Source organism: Lissotriton vulgaris, chromosome 1_1 (genome assembly GCF_964263255.1).
Source record: "Lissotriton vulgaris chromosome 1_1, aLisVul1.2, whole genome shotgun sequence".
NCBI classification, from domain to species: domain Eukaryota; kingdom Metazoa; phylum Chordata; class Amphibia; order Caudata; family Salamandridae; genus Lissotriton; species Lissotriton vulgaris.
In genome coordinates, this window is record NC_141685.1 from 180,609,755 (window position 1) to 180,635,040 (window position 25,286).

At 43.2% G+C, this 25,286-nt stretch overlaps 1 protein-coding gene across 1 annotated transcript in view; it reads right to left on the reverse strand.

The window, feature by feature from the left end:
- Nucleotides 1-7,081: 7,081 nt before the first annotated feature.
- The window catches only part of LOC147738078 (uncharacterized), a 50,868-nt gene continuing 32,663 nt past the window's right edge, over nt 7,082-25,286 (reverse strand). The window contains 2 exon segments of the mRNA XM_086925025.1: nt 7,082-8,261; nt 8,430-8,655. Of these exon segments, the coding sequence (XP_086781151.1) occupies nt 7,132-8,261; nt 8,430-8,655 (1,356 nt within the window). The 3' untranslated portion in view covers nt 7,082-7,131.

Here is a 25,286-nt window from a genome sequence, read left to right on the forward strand (position 1 = left end):
TTTCAAGATTATGCTTATGCATAGGATTGCCTAGGGTGGGGTAAGGAATCAGTTGAAGTTCCCGTAGATCAGAGGGGTCCCTATGTTACAGCACATGTTTTGGGTTCTACTGATCATTTTCTGGTTGATATAGGAGCTACTCGTAGCGCCTTATCTAAATAATTGGTTCCAAGGGCTCCCCTGTCTGGCTCAACCATTACATCGATAGAGTTCGATGGAACACCTTCCCTTAGCCCATTGTCACAACCACTTGCATTCCATGTTGATAAGTCCACTGCTCCATGTCCATTTTTGCTCTCTCCGAACACACCAGACAATATTGTGGGTCTTGTTATGCTCAAGTATTTCAGGGTTACGATACGATGTTCTCCTGAAGGAGTACATGTTATTTACCCCACAATTGAGAGATCTTATCTTGTTAAAGAGGATACTGCATTAGCTTCACTCCCTAGTACTTTGTGGGCTACTTCAGACACAGATGTAGGACAGATGGTTATCCCACCAGTGCACATTAGTGTCAAGGAGCCCGATTCACAGAATGAACTTAAGACTCAATCCTAAACTAACTACTATTTTGGTATTCACATGATGAACTTACTACTTTTGGTATTCACAGAAGTTAAGAATTTGTCTTAAGTTTGTCTTAAGACAGAAAGTAGTAAGTTCATTCTGTGAATACCAAAATAGTAGTAAGTTTAGGATTGAGTCTTAAGTTCATTCTGTGAATCGGGCCCAAGGAGGGCACTTCATTGCCACGATTGCCCCAATATAAAATTTCACAGGAAGGCATAGAAGCACTTATACGCATTGTTCATAATTTGATTAAGGCGGGGGTTGAGGAGGTAGTCCCTTACAATGTTTGCAACAGTCCTATTCTTTCTATTTTGAAAAAAGATACTGACACAAGGATTTACAGATTCATTATTGATCTGCGAGAAGTTAACAAGATTGTAATACCGCAATATCCTGTGGTTTCGGACATAACAACACTACTTACTTTGGTTCCTCCGACAGCAACTATATTCTCCGTGATAGACTTGAAGAACGCTTTCTTTTCGATCCCTATTCATCCTGATAGCCGATATTTGTTCGGTTTCACTTTGAATAATCAATCGTATAGATTTTGTAGAGTTTCTCAAGGTTATACTGAGAGTCCTAGTATTTACAGTCAAGCATTGAAGAGACAGCTTGATTCTTTCGTTTTGCCTAAAGCAGTGGCTCTCATAAAACATGTCGATGACACCTTGTTGGCAGGCAATACGCCTGAACTGTGTGAAGAGGTGCACTTTGTCTTTGCTTTCTTCTCTTGCTACACACCATCATAAAGTGTCAAGGAAGAAATTGCTATATTGTAGACCGAAGGTAACCTACTTAGGTCACCTTCTGTGTAAGGAGGGCCGTGCACTGACACCATATCACATTCAAGCAATTTTAGACACACTAGTACTTTCTGGCAGAACGGTCTGGCAGAACGGTCTGGACTGTTCCCATGAGGCACAGGGTCAAGACTGATTTGCACGTGGCCTGGTCTGAACTGGGGTTGGCGAAGTGAGCTAAACAACGATGATGGACTCAACCCAGATCTGTGACTGGGGGTGAGTGTCTGAAAAGTTTCAGTGCTCCGTCCATCATTTCCTTGTGTTTGCTGGTAAAACTTATTTCAAAAAGCAACCACTTCTGCTCTAAAGTACGTGCAACTAAAAAAAAAAAAAGCAACAGAAATGAAATCACAATGTAAAGCTTTACACAAAGTAATGAAAGAAGGGCAAGATCAACCACCTGCAAAGAAAAGAAAAACAAAAATGTTTGAAGTAAATTTGTACAAACCGAGTTTAAATATAGCTGCATAGAAGTCTATTGCAGTCAGGAAAAAAAACAGAATAAGATCAGGTGACAAGGGGAAGATGAATTTCAAATACAAATTCTGCCTTATGGTAACCCAACGTGATTAGGAAAAAGTCAGAGTAAAAGTGCATAAGGAAAGTCCGAATTCATACCAAAATCACCCGCAGCAAAAAAGGGAAACAAATACTGAAACCTATGCACTATGCAACATTGGTAGTGCCAAAGAATGGAAAGAAATTGTGAACAGTTTGCAAAAAATCCACAAAAGAGGGTGAAAACATATCAACTGAGAGAAAAAAAATTAAACCTCGTCAATTCACGTTCTTAGAAAATGTTTTTAAAAACACCAAAAAAAGGAATACAGTGTAAACAGGAATACAGTGGATGCAAAAGAACTCAAGATGTAACATGCATTGGCATAGCCAATAGGTCTCACTTTTGACACCTTATAAGTGTTTAGCCATGCAACAGTTGATGTTGTTGCACCAAGGATATTGTGCTGCATAACTAAATACTTATAAGGTCCCAAAAGCGTGACCTATTAGCTATGCCAATGCTTGTTATTATAGTAATTTGGCAATTCAACTGGCCTCAATTAAACAAGCAGTAGAATATCTTCAGAAATCCACTGCCAGCGAAATGTAACTGTCTTATAAATGCAACTGTAAATTCCTTATTAACGTTGTAATACAATGCCATGTTTATTTATTTTTTCAAAGGCTGATTAAGAGATTTGTTTTAAAAATGAAATACTATGTTCTGGTAGTAAAGAATTGTGAGATTAAATAATCAGGTTATGGATTAAAAAAGCAACTCCACAATGTTTAATAAAGTTTGATAGCCCTCTGCCTAAAACTACACTGCGTGTTGAAGGTCCTGAACCAGAGTGATGGGGGGTTGGTAGCTAGAGGGTCTTTAACAACTGCTATAGCCCGAGGCTGAAAGTCTAGTCCATCCACTGAAGGTAATATGTTATATATTAAAAAGGGAGAAAAAGAAAGTCAAACCTTGGAATGTCTGAGCAGGTCTATACCAGTCACTATTGGCCTGAGCAACTCCACTGTCTTCAGCTCTTAGCATTCCAATATTCTGATATTCATTTTCTAATATGCCACCATCTATCAGAACATGAGCACCCTTGGCATCACCTGCTGTCAAAGACCCCCCTCGCTCTGTCATAATCCCTTAAAAAAAATCTTGCTATCGAAGTGTTCTCAGTAAAAAATATAAATTAGCAGGATGGAAGAGAAAAAATATCAAAGCAAGATTTAAATGTAGAAATTGAAAAATCAGACACAAAACGCCTAGTTCTTGAGTCAAACTGTGTTAATGCTATAGTTTTATATAATGGACTAGAAGCATTCAAAACCCTCAACCTGTTTGTCTCAGGTAATACCAGAAAGGATCCAGGAGGTTGTACTGTGGCTGACCTGGGAAGCTAGACCTGTCATCCTTTACCACAGTAAAATAGTCAGTGCACCTCTAGAGTTGTGGATTGTGATCCTCCTTAAGAGATCTCGTAAGAGGTTTCAATGACCCCTCACACCTGTGGACTTTAATCCGTAATTTAACCCAGTGAACACTAGCTTCTGCCTCAAACGCAGGATGGATTTACATTGCAGGCTTCCTGAGGACATGTTTCTAAAGATACCTAAGCTTCGTTAATGGACAAGCTATTCGATGGCGCTCACCTTTTAAGCAAGAAAATGGACTAGGCCCCAGACAGATTACTTGGGTCTGTCTGCCTCCGCCACGCAATTTCATCACACATCTCGTCCCCTTTTGGCTACAGTAGTGTTTTTCAACACTGCCAGCGCCAGACCCTGCTGCAAACCCAGCAGGTCTCACAGTTCTTTCATGGCCATGGCACACAAAGGCAACGTCCAGGACATCATGCCACTGTGTGACCTGCTGCTACAGCTGGCACAGCCGTAAAACCTCTTCGTGTCCTTCCAGACACTGACTCACCTTATTGTAGGCAGTATCCAACATTTTCTCCAGTGAATTAGATTGTGCCAGTGGCAGACCCCTCTCCCTATTCCACCCAGACTTAACAGTGGAGACGGATGTATCACTTCTGGGATGGGAAGGCCATATGGGAGACATAGATTAGGGAACCCTGATCACCGGCAGAGACCCAACTCCACATCAAGCTGTTGGAGTTGCGAGCATTTCACTTGGCGATGAAGGTCTTCCGGCCCACCATCACAGGAGGGCTGGTGCAGCTTCTCACAGAGAAGACAGTCAATGACGGTGGTCTCAGCAGGAAGTGTCACACAAACTTGTTTGACAGCAAGCCGAGGATTTACTGGCTGCAGTTGTTTGGTCCGGCGAACAGGACCTGGAACTACTTAGTTGAATTTGACTTCCTCCCAGGTACGCTGCCCCGAGATACAGAAGAATCCTTACTGGGTTGTATTGAATATAGTTGAGAATTATATTGGAGAGGCCGCGATCTACCGTCCTGATGAGACCACGGTAATTAACTGGAACGGTCGAAACTTTGACTATACAGGGACTATTTCATAGAAATGATGTCTTCTAAGAATAGCCTTTGCTTAACTTGTATACTACGAAAGTATTTACAGCCCTGATTTTGTGTACAAAATGTGGATCGGACGGTTTTATCATCATATCTCTTTCATCTTGAGCACTGCGCAGTCATCACTCAACGATTTATATATACACTTGCTGCTGAGAATACAATTACAATTTTTGGAAATGAAAAGGCCTCATCTAAATTCTAACCATGATAAAAACGGTGAATTAATATCTGCCCAGGGCCTGCATATGTGATACAGACCAGTGAGATAATGAACTCATAGGCCTTTGTAGTTGTTCACAGTGCGCATGGGAAGTGCTTCTATGCGTCTACGCTTGTCACTTCTGCAGCAGGATGATGTCGATACTGAGATGCATGATGTCTCCTACTGCAAGCAGGAAGACTGCTTTAAAGTTTGAGGATCCAGTCTGACGTGTGGGGAATATTCACAAGGTAAGGAATCTGCAGGTAAAGGAGTATCCACCAGAAAGAGCGTTATCGAAGGCAAGTAACTGATTTGTTATGTTTTCCTGCTGTTGTATATTATCTCATTCTGGGTGGTGAACTTTGCTCGTGGAGTTTTCTGTACTCGGCGGAGCTCGCATAGTTCCTAGAAACTCTGCTCCATGGAGCGTAGCAAGGTTTTTTTTTCTACGCTCGCGCTCTTCAATGTCATTTGCCCGAGCAGGGAAAATCCACCTCCTGATGAGATTTTTCCTTGCTCGCGCTCGCCAACGTCTAGTTGGCGAGCAAAATCAACCTCCTTGCGTGATTTCTCTAAGCGGGTCGTCGGATTTCTGTGAGTGGTCGCGGCAGGTCACAACCACCTCGCGTTGAGAAACCTTCCTTCGCATTGACAAAGCTGCAGTCCGACTAGAAGCAGCTGCACCCTCTTGTACGGCACAAGGTGCTATTTACGATTATTTTTACAGGGCGGGACAAACACCAGGAGATCAAAATTACCACGAACAGTATGACCCTTACGCACTCCGCTGCTTGCGGAACTCCGCGTAGACCGCCAGAGTTTTCTTGTCACTTCGCGGAGTTCTTCACTGAGGAACTCCGCCTAGGCTTAATCTTATCATGAAAATATAGATATCAGTCATATGTTAAGAAACAAGGGTGAGTAGAAACCTTTTGGGTGGAGTAAAATTTAAGACATTATTATTGTGATTTTTTTGACAATTAGTTGATTTTTGCAAGTACTAACACTTCTCTGTGTAAAGTAAAGACCTTGAGAGTTTTTAACTTTCAGATACTCAAATGGTGGATACTGTTGCAATTAAAAAAAATTCCAGGCCAGAAATTTCTTTGGAGGTAGCATGCGGGCAGCCTTAGTTATCCTGCAAGAGTTTCTTGATGAATCCAATTGCAACTACAATATGTGCTCTCTCATGTAAAGTCAGGTTGTTAGAAGCTTTTCTGCAACCCAAGATATGCCTTACTTTTCACCTGGTGTGGATGCATTTCTCATGTGTAGTGAGATCTCCTTTCCGAGTATTACGTTCTGGCTTTCCCCTCCTGTTTAAGGCTTTAGACCAGTGTGAATTCTCTCATGTGAAGTGACATTGTATTCGTGATTAAACCTTATCTGACATTCAGAACACACATAAGGCTTTTTTCTCCCGTGTGAGTTCGCTCATGTCAAGTGAGAAGTAATTTGTAACCAAAACTTTGCTTGCATTTCGAGCACTCATAAGGTTTTTCCCCAGAGTGGGATCTCTCATGAAGCATAACACGGTCTTTCAGATACAAGCTTTTATGGCATAAGGACTTTCTCCAGGGTGGAGTTTCTCATGGTGAGATATCGTTTTTCTCTGAGGAACTCCGCCTAGGCTTAATCTTATCATGAAAATATAGATATCAGTCATATGTTAAGAAACAAGGGTGAGTAGAAACCTTTTGGGTGGAGTAAAATTTAAGACATTATTATTGTGATTTTTTTGACAATTAGTTGATTTTTGCAAGTACTAACACTTCTCTGTGTAAAGTAAAGACCTTGAGAGTCTTTAACTTTCAGATACTCAAATTGTGGATACTGTTGCAATTAAAAAAAATTCCAGGCCAGAAATTTCTTTGGAGGTAGCATGCGGGCAGCCTTAGTTATCCTGCAAGAGTTTCTTGATGAATCCAATTGCAACTACAATATGTGCTCTCTCATTAAAAGTCAGGTTGTTAGAAGCTTTTCTGCAACTCAAGATATGCCTTACTTTTCACCTGGTGTGGATGCATTTCTCATGTGTAGTGAGATCTCCTTTCCGAGTATTACGTTCTGGCTTTCCCCTCCTGTTTAAGGCTTTAGACCAGTGTGAATTCTCTCATGTGAAGTGACATTGTATTCGTGATTAAACCTTATCTGACATTCAGAACACACATAAGGCTTTTTTCTCCCGTGTGAGCTCGCTCATGTCAAGTGAGAAGTAATTTGTAACCAAAACTTTGCTTGCATTTCGAGCACTAATAAGGTTTTTCCCCCGAGTGGGATCTCTCATGAAGCATAACACTGTCTTTCAGATACAAGCTTTTATGGCATAAGGACTTTCTCCAGGGTGGAGTTTCTCATGGTGAGATATCGTTTTTCTCTGCAGATTTTCTGGCATTCTGAGAACTCATAAGGTTTTTCAACAGTATGGAGTCGCTTATGGTTAGTGAGGCTGTGCCTATCAAACAGGAATTTCTGGCTTTCACAACATTGATGATGTTTTTCCCCTGGGTGCGTCTGCTCATGTAGAGTGAGATTGAGTTTAAAATTGAAGCTTTTCTGGCATTCGGAGCACTGAATTATTTTGACAGTGTGTTTTCTTATGGCGCTTGTAACCATCTCTACCTCTGAATCTTTTCTGACATTTAGAGCACTGATATTTTTTTTCACCAGTGTGGATTCTCACATGTTCAGTGAGATGAGATTTTTGGCTGAAACATTTTTGGCATTCGGAGCACTGATATGGTTTTTCCCCAGTGTGGATTCTTATATGGTAAGTGAGACTGTTTTTTGCATTGAAACATTTGTGGCATTCAGAGCACTTATAAGGTTTTTCCCCAGTGTGGGTTCTTATATGATGAATGAGATTGATTTTTTGACTGAAACATTTGTGGCATTCAGAGCACTGATAAGGTTTTTCCCCAGTGTGGGTTCTTATATGCTGAGTGAGACTGCTTTTTTCACTGAAACATTTGTCGCATTCAGTTCACTGATAACGTTTTACCCAAGTGTGGGTCCTTGTATGTTTAGTGAGTCTTTTTTTGTCACTGAAACATTTCTGGCATTCAGAGCACTGATAAGGTTTTTCCCCAGTGTGGAATCTCACATGTGCAGTTAGAAGTGATTTAAGTTTGAAATATTTTGGGCATTCAGAGCACTGATAAGGTTTTTCCCCTGTGTGGGTTATTGTATGTTGAGAAAGACTTCTTTTGTCTTGGAAATATTTCTGGCATTCAGAGCACTGATAAGGGTTTTCCCCAGTGTGAGTTTTTATATGCTGCGTGAGATGGCTTTTTTCACTGAAACATTTCTGGCATTCAGAGCACTGATAAGGTTTTTCCCCAGTGTGGGTTTTTATATGCTGCGTGAGATGCCTTTTTTCACTGAAACATTTCTGGCATTCAGAGCACTGATAAGGTTGTTCCCCAGTGTGGAATCTCACATGTGCTTTTAGAAGTGATTTAAGTTTGAAATCTTTTGGGCATTCAGAGCACTGATATGGTTTTTCCCCAGTGTGGGTTCTTATATGCCGAGTGAGCCAGCTTCTTTCACTGAAACATTTGTGACATTCAGTGCACTGATAACGTTTTTCCCCAGTGTGGATTCTTATGTGCCGTGTGAGACTACTTTTTATACTGAAACATTTCTGGCATTCAGAGCACTGATAAGGGTGTTCCACAGAATGGGTTATTGCATGCCGAGAAAGACTTTGTTTGTTACAAAACCTTTCCTGGCATTCAGAGCACTGATAAGGTTTTTCCCCAGTGTGGAATCTCAAATGTGCAGTTAGAAGTGATTTACGATTGAAATGCTTTGGGCATTCAGAGCACTGATAAGGGTTTTCCCCAGAGTGGATTCTTGTATGTTCAGTAAGTTTGCTTTTTTCAATGAAACATTTCTGGCATTCAGAGCACTGAAAAGGTTTATCCCCAGTGTGGGTTCTTCTATGCCGAGTGAGACTGTTTTTGTCAATGAAACATTTCTGGCACTCCGTGCACTGATAAGGTTTATCCCCAGTGTGGGTTCTTCTATGCCGAGTGAGATTGTTTTTGTCACTGAAGCATTTCTGGCATTCAGAGCACTGGTAAGGTTTTTCACCAGAGTGGGTTATTACATGTCGAGAAAGACATTGTTTGTTACAAAACCTTTCCTGGCATTCAGAGCACTGATAAGGGTTTACCCCAGAGTGGATTCTCATATGTTCAGTGAAATAAGATTTACGGTTGAAACTTTTTTGGCATTCAGCGCACTGGTAAAGTTTTTCTACAGAATGGGTTAATGCATGTCGATATAGACTCGGTTTGATACTAAACCTTTTCTGGCATTCAGAGCACTGATAAGGTTTTTCCCCAGTGTGGATTCTCATATGCTCAGTGAGATAAGATTTACGCCTGAAACTTTTTTGGCATACTTTGCACGGAGAGTGGTTTCCCCCAGTGTGGATTCTCATATGCTCAGTGAGATAAGATTTACGCCTGAAACTTTTTTGGCATACATTGCACTGAGAGTGGTTTTCCCCAGTGTGCATTCTGTCAAATTCTGTGAGATAAGATTTATGGCTGTATCTTTTTTGGCACAGGTAACTTTTTCCCCCAACTTCGGTTATTTTGCCTCGAGTGAGGCGAGTTTGAACACTGAATTTGTTTTCACACTCCGTGTTTTTATAAGGTGTATTCCTAGAGTTAATATCTCTACGTTTAGTTTTCTCTTGCTTATATGCCACGGTAAGAGTGAACCTGATTTTAGAGTCGGGCTTGTTTAGATAATTTTCAGCATTTATCCATAAAAGAAATTGTGCGTAATTTTCTTAACACTTGAATTGAGCAGAATATGTCTGGAAGCAGGCCTGTAACACCTGTTGAAATTTTTCTAGCAAATAATAGTGTTTAGGTAGTAGCCTCTCCGGCAGCAACTTATTTTGTGACTGAAGTTTTTTTTTTTTTTTTTTTTAAAACCTTTATTTTGCATCAAAATCAGAACAAATACGGGCCTACAACCTACCGGCCGGCCACGGAAACAGTAAAGCACCAATGCTACGTTACGGCGACACAGTAATATCTCTCATTGAAGCAAGCAGTAAAAAGGTTACACTGTAGTTACCGTATTACCATGTCTCAGAATCAGTGAAGGTTAATTTTAAAGGTTTTCATCGCTACCATTAAGAGCAGGTCATATTTATCCGTACTAATAAAATTAAGAGAAAAGAAACGAGGTCCGAGTAGGTGGGACTCACTATAGACACCTTTACCAATCAGCACAGTTCGCAGCATGCAGGACCCAACCAGAGGATGGCCACAAAATATGAACACCCCTAAAGAGGACGCAACATCCCAACTAACACCACGCTACCACCCATCCCCCAATATGCCTAACACGGGCCAAGAGGAAAGAAAAAAGCATATAATAGCAAAAAAGGCACCATAGAAAAAAACACGAACTAAAAGTTACCCCCCCACCCTACACACATGCAGAGGCTACGGCCTACCCCCCCCCCCCCCCCCCCCCCCCCTAGCAGAGTGTTTGGCTCCCCATAACCCGAAATATAGCGAGAAAAGAGAAAATTGAGAAGGAGGAAAAGACAGGGAAAAGGGAAGAAAGATGAAAGAGCACAGTTTACCTAGAGAAGAGTTCCGTTAGGAAAGAGAAATAAAGGAACATAAATCACAGAAGACCGGGGGAGGGCCATAAGAACATGTCCAAAACTGTCAAAGTACATCATTCCGGCCACCCTTACCCCGACTCCACCACCAATACAGTACCAACATATGAAATCCACCGGCAGTCCATCAGTGTCCCAGCAGTACAAGGAAGACAGTTCCGAAGGGAAAGGGGACACCCTCAACCTTGCCCCGTACGGTAGGATGCAGCAACGCAGTCCAACTGGATCGAAAATGACACAGGTGAAATAAGGGGATGAAGAGGCCTCGTCAGGATAGGAGATTGGTCCCACACGTTCATCCAGTCCGTTGCCGAGAAAACGTCAATGACACAAGAAGCGTTGCAAGGTGCGGGGTCACCCCGTACAGCCAGTCCCAACATTCGCCACCAGTCCAAGGAAGGGAATTGCATTCCGCTAGCCGCCATTGAGAGATCTTCAGAAAATGGCGCCCGATACCGTCTTGCCAGCCGGAAAACAGCCGCAGACATTCCGGGTCTACCCAGGGGTGTTCTCTCCAGTACGCTTGCAGGATCGGAGTTCCGCGCCGTCTCCATGTCAGCGGGGACCGGGGCAGAGGGGCCACAAGGATGCTTCACCGGGTGTGGCGTAGCGGCCAGACGCTGCGGATCGTCACGAACAGACAGGGGGGCCGCGGACAATATCGCGTCCATCCGACCCCCCAGTTCCCCAGCGACGGCGCGCAGGTCAGCCCTCACGGCGGACAGGGCGCTCAGGATATCACTTAGCCGCAATGGCGCCGAGGGGAGAGAGGGCGCAGCATTGTCCTCCAGTCGGTGCAAATATGTGCAGTGTCGCGCCGCCGGTCGATAGCTCTCCTTGCCCGCATTCCCAATTAGCTCCAGCTGGTTCATGATAAAGTGAGCCCAGACGGGGGGGGCGCAGGGCAATAGTTACTATCACCCCCGCAGCAATGCTGTAACAGACCCAGTCCCGGGTGTTTACCTTCGGGGATTGAAAGCAGGCGACAAGATGGCGCTCGTCCCAGCCCTGCAGCGAAACAAAGTAGCGGCGGATTCAATGCAGGTTCCAGGGAGTGTTACAATGTTGCGTCTGGGGCTTCTGCGCGCAGGTCGGAGAGAGCGGCAAGCAGGGCTCCAGAATCAAGAAGCTGCTGCGAGACACGGCAGCCAGCCCCGTCCAGCAGCCCCCGGCGATCGTCGTTGCACACGGGCAGGGGGCACATCAAGAACAAAGACGCCGAGCCTGCCTCGCCGAGTCCGGAGGAGGTGAGGGCGTTGCAGCGCTTCCACTGCCGGGAGCCGACTTCGAGGCACAGCGGCAGGATCAGGCTGTCCTCCCGGTTCCGCCAGCGCCGATTAATCCAAGAAGTGCGTGCAGGATGTCGCGGAAACCGGGAGAGCAGTTCAGCGGTAAGCGGAGCCGAGGAGTCAGGCGGCCATCATGGTCGCTGGCCAGGCTCCTCCCCCTCGACTGAAGTTTTTCTTAAATCTATTTGTATAGGTTCTTAGTAATGCAGAAATAAGGTGTTAGTCTGATATTTAATGATTAAACTGATAAGTACCTTTTTGCACTGACGTAATGGCAGTAACTGAGGGCGTTAGAACGGCACAGTACTATTGTGGATCATTAGTCGCAGAACATCAGCTCCTTTTACCCTTTCTATGTTTGGTGTAAGGTTAAAGTTTGTAGTTCTAAAGACGAGGATTTATTTACATTAGCTATAGCGCAACGGTGCGCCTTTAATGCATTTTTATATTTAACAATATTACATATCACTCCTGCACAACAGATAATGTTGAGGCGATTTACATAGAATTACAGAACAGTACACAATAAAAAGGAAACAATCTGAGATGGTCATGAACACAATAAAGTGGTGAATTTTTAAGGTTTTTGCAAGGGAGCAGAGTGGGTCGAGGTGTTATATCCCGAGGCAGATAGTCTCAAACTTGCGTAACTGGTTAAAAACGGTTGTTGAACAAAGGTGATTTTCCAATCTTTTGGCTGTTAACGTGTCAGCTTCGGAGTCTTCTTTCAGTGTCTTTTCGTTGATGGTATCCAGAAGAATCCTTTTATTGTAACTTTCTTTTATGCTGTGTGCGCTTCCTCTCTAGAATTACATGATGCTTTAGATGAACATTATTCTGTCATGCTGAGGCAATTTGTCTTTCTGATAATATTTCAGATGAGGATGCTGAAGTGGTGTTTCTACATATTTCTCATATTGTGTGCACAGATATGGCTTTGCTCTGGGTTAATGAAATGCAAAATTAGAGACTTCACTTACAGGTATAGTACTTTCCTCGCCACACTTAGATTTTTGGAAATTGTTTAAACGTAGAATGCTTGATGTCCTTCAATTTTTCAAAATAATCCTTCTTATGGCAATGACAGTTGCTTAGTGCTAAATCTTGCGTTCTTCGTCCATAATTTCAATCACCTGTAGTATTAAAATTAAATAGTTAATACATGTACATTTCCAAAAATATAATTTACAAGCCAAATCAAGGCACAATTTCGAAAATGTTGAGCTGTTTTTCAGACAGAGCAGAGTGTAGAATGGTAGCATGAGAGTACTTGGATGTAGGAGTGAGGATTTGTAGAATTTTCAGCATTTTATTAAGCTCACAAAGGATACATGTACCCTATGGAGTTGTAACATAGAATCCCAAAGGCAGATATTAAAGTCATATGGACTGGCACCAAACTGATATTAAAAAATATACACTATTAATTAATTTGTAATGCAGATTTCTGAGACGCTAAGGACTCCGCCACGGACAACAGGCATTCTCCCCTGCCCTGAGTTACCACCTACTTGTATCTGCTATCCTGACTTTTGAGTTTTGGCCTCTGCCTCAAGCAAATCTATTGTGTGCTGCGAGGACTATGCCAGACCTATCCCTCTACTATGGCCCAGAGTATGAACTTAAGGGCAATGAAACTATGGCGTACTTTCATGTGTTCATTTTATTCCACCTGATTATCAGTTGTTAGGTTTTTCTGCACCTGTATTTACTAGATGCAGAAAATCAGGACACAATTTTTTTCCAGTCAGAAAAATTAGATTGAAAAGACGTATAAGACTCTGGGTGCAGCAGAAGGAGCCAAGACTTATGCTGTTTTCTTTACTAACTGGGGGAAAAACACAATTCTTCCCTCTGTTGGTGTTCACAGTCATTGTCGGCCTGTGATTCGGCATTGAGTGCAGAGCGTACCGATTAGAGTTGTGAGGCGGAGCCGAGGAGGAGTTAACGAGCAAGAGAAGCGGAGCCTGGGACGACTGCCCGGGTTTGTTTTGTGACCGGTTCCCGCTCCCGAAGGTTTCTCCCGCTTCTCCCGTGTCCTGTTATACGGGTGCTTTAAGTTCGACGGATCTGCTTTGGGGGCAGGAACGGCCGCTGCCGGCCCTGTAGTGCTAAGGCACTGCTGGTGCTGCAGGTGCAGCAGCCACTGCAGGGGTCAAAGTAGCCATGGCCTGCGGTGCTGCTGGTGCGGCGGCTGCTGCAGGGCACAGAGGAGCACAGAGGGCCCAGAGGAGCCTTGGCCTGCCGCCTGATTTTACGTATTTACTAAGCATTGAGCAGAGCAGAACTGAGCCGAGGAGTGGAGTGAAGTGCCTACATCTGCTGTCTGTAGTGGGACTGGCTCTGGATCCCGCACTTGCTCCTCAATGATTGCCAGCATTCTCCCTTGTACTCTTGACAGCGATGAATAGCAACGAACAAGCAATGAAAAGTGAGTGGTGAGTGACAAGTGGCAAGAGGTGTGTGGCGTATGGCAAATAGTTAAAGTTGATCAGTCCGTAAGTCGCTGAGCCATTGGAGTCTGTAATAAGTCTCTAATACAAAATCTGAGAAATTATTCAACGGGGAAAGTGACAATAGACTTTGACCCTGTTGAAGCACCCCTCGACCCCTGAATTACTCTGGATGCCTAGACTACACTCCTACCAGGAGCCCGGATATTAATCAATCCATTAATTAATTAATTAATTAAGTAACCAGCAGTACCAGTGGATTCTGTACTGAGGTGTGCCTTGGGGGTGTTTTCCCTTGGAGGTGTTTTTGTCCTACCAAAGCACCCTTTGGTCTTGTCACTGGCCCGTTTGATTCTCTGAAAGAAGCAAGGCTTCTTCGCCTTAGAGGGTGTATTATGAGGTCAGGAAAGGAGCGGCCACCTTTCCCTCCTATCAAAAGAAAAATACAACAAACACTAATATTAGATACGTTTAAAATAAAACAGGCAGGTGACATACAGTCCTTTAAATCATCTAAGGTCCATACATTTGGGAAACTGGGAAAGTCGCCGTCAAAGTTTGATTTTATGAAAGATCCAACTGGTGCTATGCTAACATTGCTAACTGACCCATGGGATCTTCAAACTCCAATTAAACCACTGAGAAGAACAAATATTATATTCCCTTAGCAAGGAGTAAGTGAACCAGGCCACATTGAGTCTGAAACTGAAGTCAAATGAATGTCAAATTCAACTAAGGACCAAGTCAACCACTAGGGCCAAATAACGGACCTAAAGATGTTAACTATTCCACTTACTGGTCGTTCACAACAAGAGGACCCAAAATGCACAAATCTAACAATGTGAGATACTCAGCAATTACTACCAACTAAGCAGCCAACGCCAATAGAAGAGCTAACGGTATAGGGGAACTGTCTAATTTGGGCCAAATAAATCAACCAGAGCACGAAGCTCCAAATGAACTAAATGGTGGGGTGAAAATCATAAGGGAAGCCAATACCCCACTGAAATCGGATCTTACTCTGTCTAAAATAAATTCCGTTCAAAAAACTGAACCAGCCAAAATTTAATCAAAATAACGGATCTCAAATTAATAAGGACGAATACACAGCAATCCAGAAACTCTGCCTCGTTGGAGTACTCCATATCAAAAAGACGTTTTGAATAGTAGTCCACAATTCATTAATTCTTGGAACGAGGGTCATGATTTTCAAGGACCACAAAAAGAGGAGTATAAGGACCTATCATTCATAAATGGGCAACATCATAGCCCAGGTACTCAGGTACCTGGAAGTGGGAACGCGGGAGCAATTTGGGATTTATTCTTCAAAACCTCGCAATTAACTCTGGAAGCTTTAACATATCAGTCCAACAAAATCGAGGTCCAAATAGATCACTTGAGCGCTATAGCATCCTCTGTTACCAGAATTGAGCAGAAGATAACAACGCAAAATAATCTAATAGTAAGGGCACAATCTCAGTCAATATCTACGTATGCAGAGTGTAGTTGTGCCCTACTAATTAACAAATTTGCTACCATTCCGGATATTTTAAAAACGATAATTGACAATGCAAAAGGGAATTTTCCTAATGTGGGAATTCAACCCATCAAGACCGACTGCCCCTCCAAAGATACAATAAAGAGTAAAGACAATACTGTTGTTGTTAAAGAAAAAATAGATGATAAAACAAAAGATCAAGAAGTGATAAACCTATGCTCGACACAATCAACATGGACAGACGCAGCTCCAGAAGTTCATCTATCAAAAAGACAGAGGAAAAAACAACAGAAACCAAGAAATAAAACTTCTAAAAGTATAAAAAATACAAATGCATCAGATATAGTGAGATTGAACACTGGAAACAACCATGACCAAATATCATATTGTGAAGGTGAGGGTAAACAAATGTTACCAACAAAACCCTTTTACCCTCTATTTAATAAGGATCCATCGGAGGTACAAGCAGTTATGAAAAATAAATGCTTAAACAAGCAAGCTGATAGTATGGAAATGATAGAGAATGGGAAAATTCAGTCCTTAGAAATGCTGCAAGTGGAGGAAAGTAATAAACAGGTGGAAAATAAGCCATCACAATTGGAAACAAATAGAGCAAAGAGTGGGAGTATAAGAGAGGATGAAACGAATAGAGATTTGTTAAAAACCTGGAAGGATATTAAATTATCACAAGATCTGGGAACCGAAATGAAGCAGTTACATAAACATCGACAATCATAGTCTCAAACTGTTAGAATTCATAATGGAAGGTTAATTTGACATGCTCAAGGTGAAAATAGCCTGCAACAAATTAAATTAAAGAACCCAGATCAAAAAGAAGGAGTGGTGCAGGTAATTCTTACGCCGGAGTATAAATCTAGGGGTAATAATGATATCTTGACTCTTGGGAACATATTAAAATTGTGTAATGCAGTACCCTCATTAAAGAAAATTAAATGTACCGACATAGAATCAATTCAATTCCTCATAATCAAGAATAATAATCGAGAATCGACATTAGTAATTTGGACATCTTCTACTGCCGCCAGCCTTATTATGCAAGAACATAATCTCTTTCAGGACTGGGGAACAAAAATAACTCTCCTGAAACCTTTCTATCCCAGCCCTTTTGTTTCAACAAAATTACAAAATCATAACCAAATGAGAACCGAGAATAATAAGAAATACTCAATATTTAAAACAAACATAGGTATGACTAACGGGCATCTTTTAAAATAATGAGAGGAAAAAAATAGGAGAATTATTATTTGACACTTTCAAATTAGGTTGGCTAACAGCAGCCCTCCATAATGTCTGGCCGGAATGACATCTACAATCTGAAGTTCCTTTAAGGGGGCCAAGAATTATGAATGAAAGGGTCAGATTATGTTTGTGGAATATAAATGGCGTTTAAGCAAAGATTCAGAATAACCAATTAGCTACTTTGTGCTGTTTTCAAATCATTTGTTTACAAGACACTTGGGCTTTAGTTCCTTTTAGATTGGAAGGGTATATGGTTATTACTCATTAGCTAAGAGAACAAGTAACTATGGCAGACCTTGTGGGGGTTTGGCTATTTTTATATCAACTGAACTAAAAATGGAAAGTGAAATGGACGTCCCAAGTCAAAAGGATGATCTAATTGCCAAAATACGATACAAGGAACAAAATATAATTAAATCTCTTGTAGTAATCAACGTATATAATTACGAAGAACAATGGCGACCAATTTGATAATTATGATATTGCAGCAACTGGACAATGACACCCAAACTGAGATTATTATTACCGGGGATTATAACATGAATATGCTATGTTCTTACGATAGAGATGTTGAAATACAATGGCAAAATTACTCAGATCTTTGGACTGGGGTGAATGTGTGACATTGATCCACATTCTGTCCATCACCTGTTTTGTTTGCAAATTCCGCCCTAAGTGCGCTGGGGATGCTCAGACGTGGGTCCCAGGCACTCCACACCACTGGAGTCAAGCTAGCCGGGCTGATGAGAGGTGTTACCTCGAAACCGGTCCGGTCCTCGGATGCTTGATTCCGTTCTGGGAAGGATATGGCTTTTGTAGTTCGGACTGGACTGTTCCCATGGGGCACAGGGTCAGAGCTGATTTGCATATCGCCATTGTCTAACCCAGGGTGGTGTGGAGTGCAAAAAAACGATGGATTTGGGCCCAGATCTTTGGACTGGGGTGAATGTGTGACATTGATCCACATTCTGTCCATCACCTGTTTTGTTTGAAAATTACTTAGGGTCGATTCCAAGTTTTTCATCAACAATGGGTATGAGGGAACAAAAGAATGAAAAAATCGGCAAGACTCTTGTAAAAGAATTAGAAACCATAGGTCTAAGGGTGCTAAATGAGCAACTTCCCCAAGATTCGCCATCAGCATGGACTTTTCAAGCAGAGTATCATAGGTCTAGAATAGATTATACAATAGCATTGTTGAATCTATTTCATAGCATTTTGTCTTATCAAATAGAGGGAATATATATAAGCGACCACGATCAACAAATAATGGAGTTAAACCTAAATGGCCTAAGATTTAAAAACTATAAGACACTTCCGGGAGAAATAATGAAAGTAAATTATAAGAAACTATATTGGTCAGATAACACCAAAGATTCTATTACAAACACTGCGCAGGCAATTGTTGATTTTCACTTCGAAGGATAATATTCGAATGCTGTCGAAAAATGGTCTCTCTTCACAAAGTAATTAATTACCAGTCAATCTCAATAATATGCTGATAAAGGTCAGTGGAGGAAAAAACACAGCATGTTCATTGGTGAAAATTTCGTTTGAAAGCCATCAATTAAAAAAAGGACGTAACAGAATCCTGAGATTGGTAAAAAAAGTTTGAAGTTAATTTAATTTACAGAGTAAAACTTAAAAAGATAAATAGAAGAGTAAGGAAAATGGTCTGGAAAGACAAAATGCAAGAAAAGCAATAGTTGTGGGCAAAAGCTCTATATGCTTGCAAAAGGAGTAAGTCAAGAGGCTTCTGGATTGTATTAAACAAACTGAGTAGATCTAGTAGGAAATCTACTTCATCAACAGTAACTGAATCTGAATGGGTATCGTTCATAGATATGCATTTGAATCCTACTCCTAACATGGCTGTGAATTCTACTGATTGGGCTATAAATGGAATAGGAGGAGAAAAGAAAGATAACAGAAAACCAAGTATGTAAATTAATAAAGAATCGGAGATCCAATGGTGCTCCCGGCCCACATGGGATTCCCGCTGTGTTGTATAAGGAGAAAGCATCATATTGGTCGAGCTATCGAACAGCAGTATTTAATCATGCTCTCCAATCAAGAACCGTCCCCGAGGCATGGAAGGGATCTATCATTTCTCCTATATTTAAAAGTTGGGACTGGTCCCTCCCATCCAATTACAGATTAATTACGCTCCAAGATATTGAAGCTAAATTAGTTGCATCGGTTCTATTTAAGGAGTTAATTGATTGAGCTAATGAAAACCATTTAATTCCACTGAACCAATCAGGTTTTGTACACGGTCAAGGTACAACAACAAATGTGTAAACACTGGGAATTTTAAAGGAAAAATATAAAACAAAAAAACAGCCATTATATTTATGTTTAGTTGATTTTAAAGCTGCTTTGACTGCATAAATAGGCAGATTTTATGGAGGAAACTGGATCGTTATGGCACTAGCTCCAGCCTTTTAAATGCAATGCAATTGTTATATACTGATACCTGGACAAGAGTCCGGCTAGGGAATGGCTCAAAGCTTTAGAGGAAAATTTTAAAAACTCACGGCCTAAAGCAAGGGTGTGTTTTAGCTCCATATTTATTTAATCTATTTTTATCAGACTTTACCCTTGCAATGAACAATGAGTTAGCAGACTCACCAAAGCTGGCTGAGAAACAAATATCAAACTTGTTATACGCTGATGACGTCGTCCTGCTAAGCCAAACAAGGATAGTACGTCAGCGATAAATAAACAAAACATCAATGTATTCAATTAAGAACAAAATGACAATAAACGAAAACAAAAACAAAATTAATGGAAGTCAGTACCAAGTATCGCAAGGGCAGCAAATCGTACCACCAAAAGCGAGAGCTAGAAAAAGTTCAATGTTATAAATATCTTGGGATACTGTTTGACGTGAAAGGATCTTTTTCATATCATAAAATGGAGATGAAGAAAAAAGCCAAAAGTCTACAAGGGGCTTTTCGCCTACTTTATAGCTTCTTGGGGAGGCCCAACTTTTACCCCATTAATAAAAGTAATAAAAGCGAAATTGCTCCCGAGCCTTATATGGAAGTGAAATACTCGTGGCTTGATGCCGCCCAGGCGGCGTGCTCCAGCCCTGAGACGCTGGCGCTGCTTTGCCAAAAGCATACCGTATTCTCGGGTGAAGCCGGCTGTAAACTGTCCTTCCTTTGTAGAGAGGGTCGAGCGCGCAGCTTTGGGGAGGGTGACCGCCCGGGACGTACCCGTGCTAACCTCCTAAGTCCACCGCGCACTGCCTCCTATATACCTGCTCTCAGTGATAGAGCCTGGACAGGACCACCTCTGAGGTAGATATTAAATCCCGTTTTCTCGACTTTTACTCTCTCCTCTATTGTGCCGGCACTCCCTTGCCACTGGAGGAGTTCGACCAATATTTTGAGTCCTTCGCCCTCGTCTGGATCGAAGACTACCATAGAATATTTCTTGAAGAGCCAGTCTCCAGGGAAGAAATATTGGCAGACATCAACAGCTTACCTAGCGACAAGGCCCCTGGCTTGGATGGCCTGCTTGCCTCGTTCTACAAATCGTTTGCTGACATCCTGGAACCGCATCTGGCGGCCATGTATAATGAGTCTTTCGACACCGGGCTATTCCCGCAGTCCCTGCGCGAAGCATTGATAAATTTGCTCCTTAACCCTAACAAGCCTGCCGACCGTCATGACACCTACCGTCCTCTTTCCCTTATAAACATAGATAATAAAATCTTCGCCAAATCTCCCTGATCAATCTGGCTTCATACCTGGCAGGGCAACCTCACATAATCTTCGTACCATTTTCTGTCCTGCATCAAACTAACCCTAACTTGCTGGCAGTGGCCGCACTACTCGACGCCACCAAGGCGTTCGATATCTTGTGGTGGCCGTTCCTGTTCAACAATCTACCGCGTATGGGTTTCGGCGCTCACTTTCTGCGTGATATCAAACTCCTTTACACCAGTCCCTCCGCACGTCTCCTCATTAATGGTCAGGCATCTGACCCGATCAACATTGCCTGCGGCACTCGCCAGGGGTGTCCGTTATCGCCCATGTTTTGCCATCGCCATGGAGTCCCTGGCTGCCAGGCTACGGCAACACCATACACACAGGGGCATTGGTTTCCCTTCCCGCTCTCTCCTGGTCTCAATGTATGCGGATGACGTCACCCTATATGTCCGCCACCCCCAGGAAAATCTTAGCCCCCTGGTTCGGGAAATCATAAATTTTGGCGGGCTTTCGGGCATCCAGATGAACTGGAGTAAGTCGGTCCTATTTCCCCTGACTGATGCTACTGTTCCCTTCACACCGGACTTTCCATTCGTGTGGGCATCCGGCCCCACGTGCTAGTTGGGCATCTGGTTAAGTAGGGATTTGGATGAATTGTGGAGGTAGAACTTAAGGTGGGCTGTTGATTGGCTTGAATCGAGAATCCCTTCGTGGAGACGACTGCCGCTATCCTTGGCTGGCCGTATCGCCATAGCAAAAATGGTGGTCCTGCCTAAATTTCTCTATCTCTTCTTGAACATACCTATCCCCCTCACCTCTCATTTCTTTCGCAAACTTCGCTCTCTAGTCATTTTGCTTATTTGGGCAGGTGAACAACCCAGGGTGGCCTATGATATCCTCACCCTCCCTATGTCTGCTGGTGGGATGGGTGCGCCTGACTTTCGGATCATCGCCTGGACTCAACCCACCCCATGGAATTGACATTTTGGAGGCCGACTGGTTGTAATCAAACCAAAAAGTTGTCCCCGAATTACCGGCTCCGCCTGATCCACTTCAAGTACTTGCACAGACTGTACCGCACCCCAGTGAGGCTCCACCGGTTCGGGCTCACCCCCGGAGATACTTGTATGTGTTGCGCTGCTCCCGCCGCAGCCCATTAGCTTGGCTCTGCCCCAAGGTCTCTGAGTTCTGGCAGGCGGTGTGCTCCACCGTCTCTGACATCACCGGTACTGCAGTGCGCCCAGACCCTCCCCTGTGCATTCTTGGCTTTGTTAAGTTTTGCCCTGATGCTTCCCGCCGCCTGATTTCGATGCTTTTGGTCCTCGCCAGACGTAGGGTGGCCATGTGTTGGGGTTGGCGGCCTGCTCTTAGGGTCGAGAGTTGGTTGGAGGATGCCTATCGATGCCAGACTCCTCTCTGAGTTTTGGGATTTAATGCCTGCCAGGTCCCGCCCTGTCGACATTTGAGCCCCCCTGGTCGCCTATCTCCTTTTCCCGCTCCTCTCCGCTACCTCTCCCGCGCTCCCCGCCGGGCCTGGGTCCGCGGCGGCCGCCGGTGTTGGTTAGTGAATGCTCCCACCTCCCCTACTTCCCATTAGCACCCCTGCTACTTTAGACTTTCATCTGTCATTGTGCTTCTATGCGTGCTTCCCCTTGGGAGGCTGTAGCCCTGGACTGTGGTTCTGTGACTTTGACATTCCTGGTTTTACTGAATTGCTGTAAACGTAACCCAATTGCAACTCAATGTCTGTATTGTAATTTATCTTGCTACCGCGTGCGGCGGTTCTGCACGGTGTATTGTGTCTGCCATGATGATATTCCTTAATAAAGGTTTTTGAAAATGTCACTTTTAAAAGACAAAGAACTGTTTATTAAGAGATCCCACGCATGGATGTTGGTCCAGGAATATACAAGTCTTAAGGTCCAACCATATTTAGAAATACCACGGTCTCTACAAACTTTATGAAAGCACGATCCGGCAACTTACCTATCTTAAAACATGTAGTGCCCTGGTTGAGACCATCTAAGCCGACAATGCAACCTATAGGACGAAAGTATTTTGCATTTTGTTTGTGTATGTGTTCTAATGATGGCGGAAAGAAAACGATATTTGAAAAACTGCTTCATTGGCAGAGGTGTTCGTATCTGCAGACATGCCATGGTAGTTTTTTTTAGACCATCGAATATTAAAATGAACGCCAATTTTACTAAATTTTTAATACTTGTTAAAAAGAAGTTGGATACTTGAGAGTTGCCCACAGGAAATCTAGAAGTCTAAGATAATTAAGGACAACATTTAATAATATTTTTATATCACACATCAATTACAGAAATATTAATTGACACAATTTATATAAAGTCCTGGAAAGATGACGATCTGATGTAATGTCTATAAATTGTGTTTATGTTATTCAAGAAAACTAATTTGGATTTTTTGAAATTTTAAAATTGTTGGTCTGTATTTAAATTGGTGTGTTTCCTTTAAGAATGCAGTAATTGTACGATTTTTGTTAATCATGCAAATAAACTCTGTTAGAAAATGCTTTCCCCTTCCCTCCCCTGCTTCACCTATCTCCCCCAACCAACCACATGCATATATCTACCACCTGCTTAAAACAAGTGGTAAATAAAAGCAAAAAAACACTATGAAATAGTGAATGGCATGTGGTTTGACAAGCAGAAGAATCTGTTCCTCGTGGCAACTGCCCAGTCCATGGCATCAAACTTGTAAATGGACGTTACTGGGGTAAATCCACCACAAAGTAAAAAAACAACAATTACATGAGATTTTTCTGCCACTCCAGTACTGTGCAACTTCTAACAAGGGACTATGAGAGGTTTTGGACAGGTCCTGTGACCTGGAGGGTCACACCAAGTGTTCCCTTATTTAAGGCAGAGGACTGTCATGGGTTTAACAGCTAGAGCGGTTGTGGCAATGGAGCCTATTGTAAGGATCCATAGCCTAATGTGATCTTTGCATCATGGTCAGTGGAGTGATGTCCTACTGACACACACATGTAATGCTACATTTCTATACCTGTGCCCAAACTTTGAGCTAACATCATGTGCGTGTTTAGGGTGTTGGTGTGCGTAGGTTAAATGCAATGTGAGAGTGCGACAGAGTAAACCGCTAGTCTAAGGGACACCCCCCATCACCACCCTCAAGACTCTCCCAATAGTTCAGGGCAGAAAATAATACTCTACGACAACGTGATTGTTGAGGCCCAGTTGGACGATTGTGTGCTGCCAACCGAGCCGTTCAAGGCTGCACAACAGGGTCTGAATCTACTGGCTTCCTGGAAAGCCTGAGTTGGGTTTTTAGTGGCCGAATTCCTGACTACTCTGTGTCAGAGGCCCATGAGGGACTACACTTACTCAAGTGTCGAACACCCTATCTGAGCTTACCCCTGTGGTCCACCCGGCCTCCAGAGGAGCTGCACTTACCGACAGGCCAGGTGTGACTGCTACCTTGGGACTGCTGATCTTCAGGCAACTGCAAAGAAAAGACAGAGTGGTGCCCTACTGAATGCAGCACTACCTCCAGGACAAAAGCACTCCACAAAAGCCTGCTGGTGGGTCACTGCTCTGTCGAGTGTTTGGGCGTGCCGGGAAACAGGAAAGAGACCCAGACAAGACTGACTCATCCTGTGAAAGGGTAAAACGCTTACAACAGAACATACACGCATTGGGGTAACTGGAGTGACAGAACTGCACCTATACTATATTCATGATACTCCTAAATGCTCTTAGAGGGTAAGGGGGTATCAGAACCGGACGCACCTGTCTGCAGCACATGATAGTCTGGCATGCCTGCACTATCTTTTCAGCCAGACTGTCCATAAAGTTGATTTTAGAGCCGCTACACACATAGAAGGGGGAATCTCAGACCATTCGCTGGTGGAGGTGCAACTCGATGGTCCGGTTGTGGACTTCATCCTACCCCCAAGGGTTGACCTGGGATATTTATAAGACAAGAAGTTCAAAGCTCGTATGAGAGATGGAGCAGACCTCTATTTTAAGTAGAACGGGCGGCCTGTTGAATCAGCTTGCGTGCTATAGGATGAATTTAAGACAGTGATTCGAGGCCAGACACAAGCCTTGATTGGGGGAATGCCGAAGGAACGTATATTGAAGTGCGAGGCTGAGGACAAGGAATGTGCTTTCCTGGAGGCACGCTGGGCAAGTGGGGAATCAGTTTCTCTCCCATTACACCATCAACTGAAGCAGCACACATTAAGAGCACTAATGGAAAATAGCGGGCACTCATGCGCTGGCTACCCAGAATTGTCTCTATCATGTCGGTGATAAAGCCAATGAGTTGCTTGCATGGTGTTACGGGTGCGGGAGGAATAGGCAACACGCTGATCTTAGTCTTAGTGGGTTTTATTTTGATATACCAGTCTGAGCTTTTCTTCTTAGTTGTTATCTTTCCTCTCGGGGAACGACTTCTCGCAGTCTTCCTAATCTCAAATTCTGCCGACGATGCTCTATGCTCCCTGTCGAATCTTCTCCGCGGAATAGGATCTTCGGTTTCCGTCTTGCCGCTCGTTGGAAAACAGGGAAAAAGATAACGGGTATAAGTGGTCTGTTTGCTCTGTCTAATTGATAAAGGGTAAGGGAGTGAGGACCAAACTACCGGTGACACACAAGTAAGCTATTGCCGGCGTGAGGGGTTTAGTGCTCAGGGAAGGGGGTGCCAGGAAGAGGGGGGGATATCCCAGGTTTAATCGGTACCAACTGCTTTATGTATGACCCAGCCCCTGAGTTTATCCCGTACCTGGCTGAGCCATACACCTCCCGCGGGTGTATGGCTGGGCGGC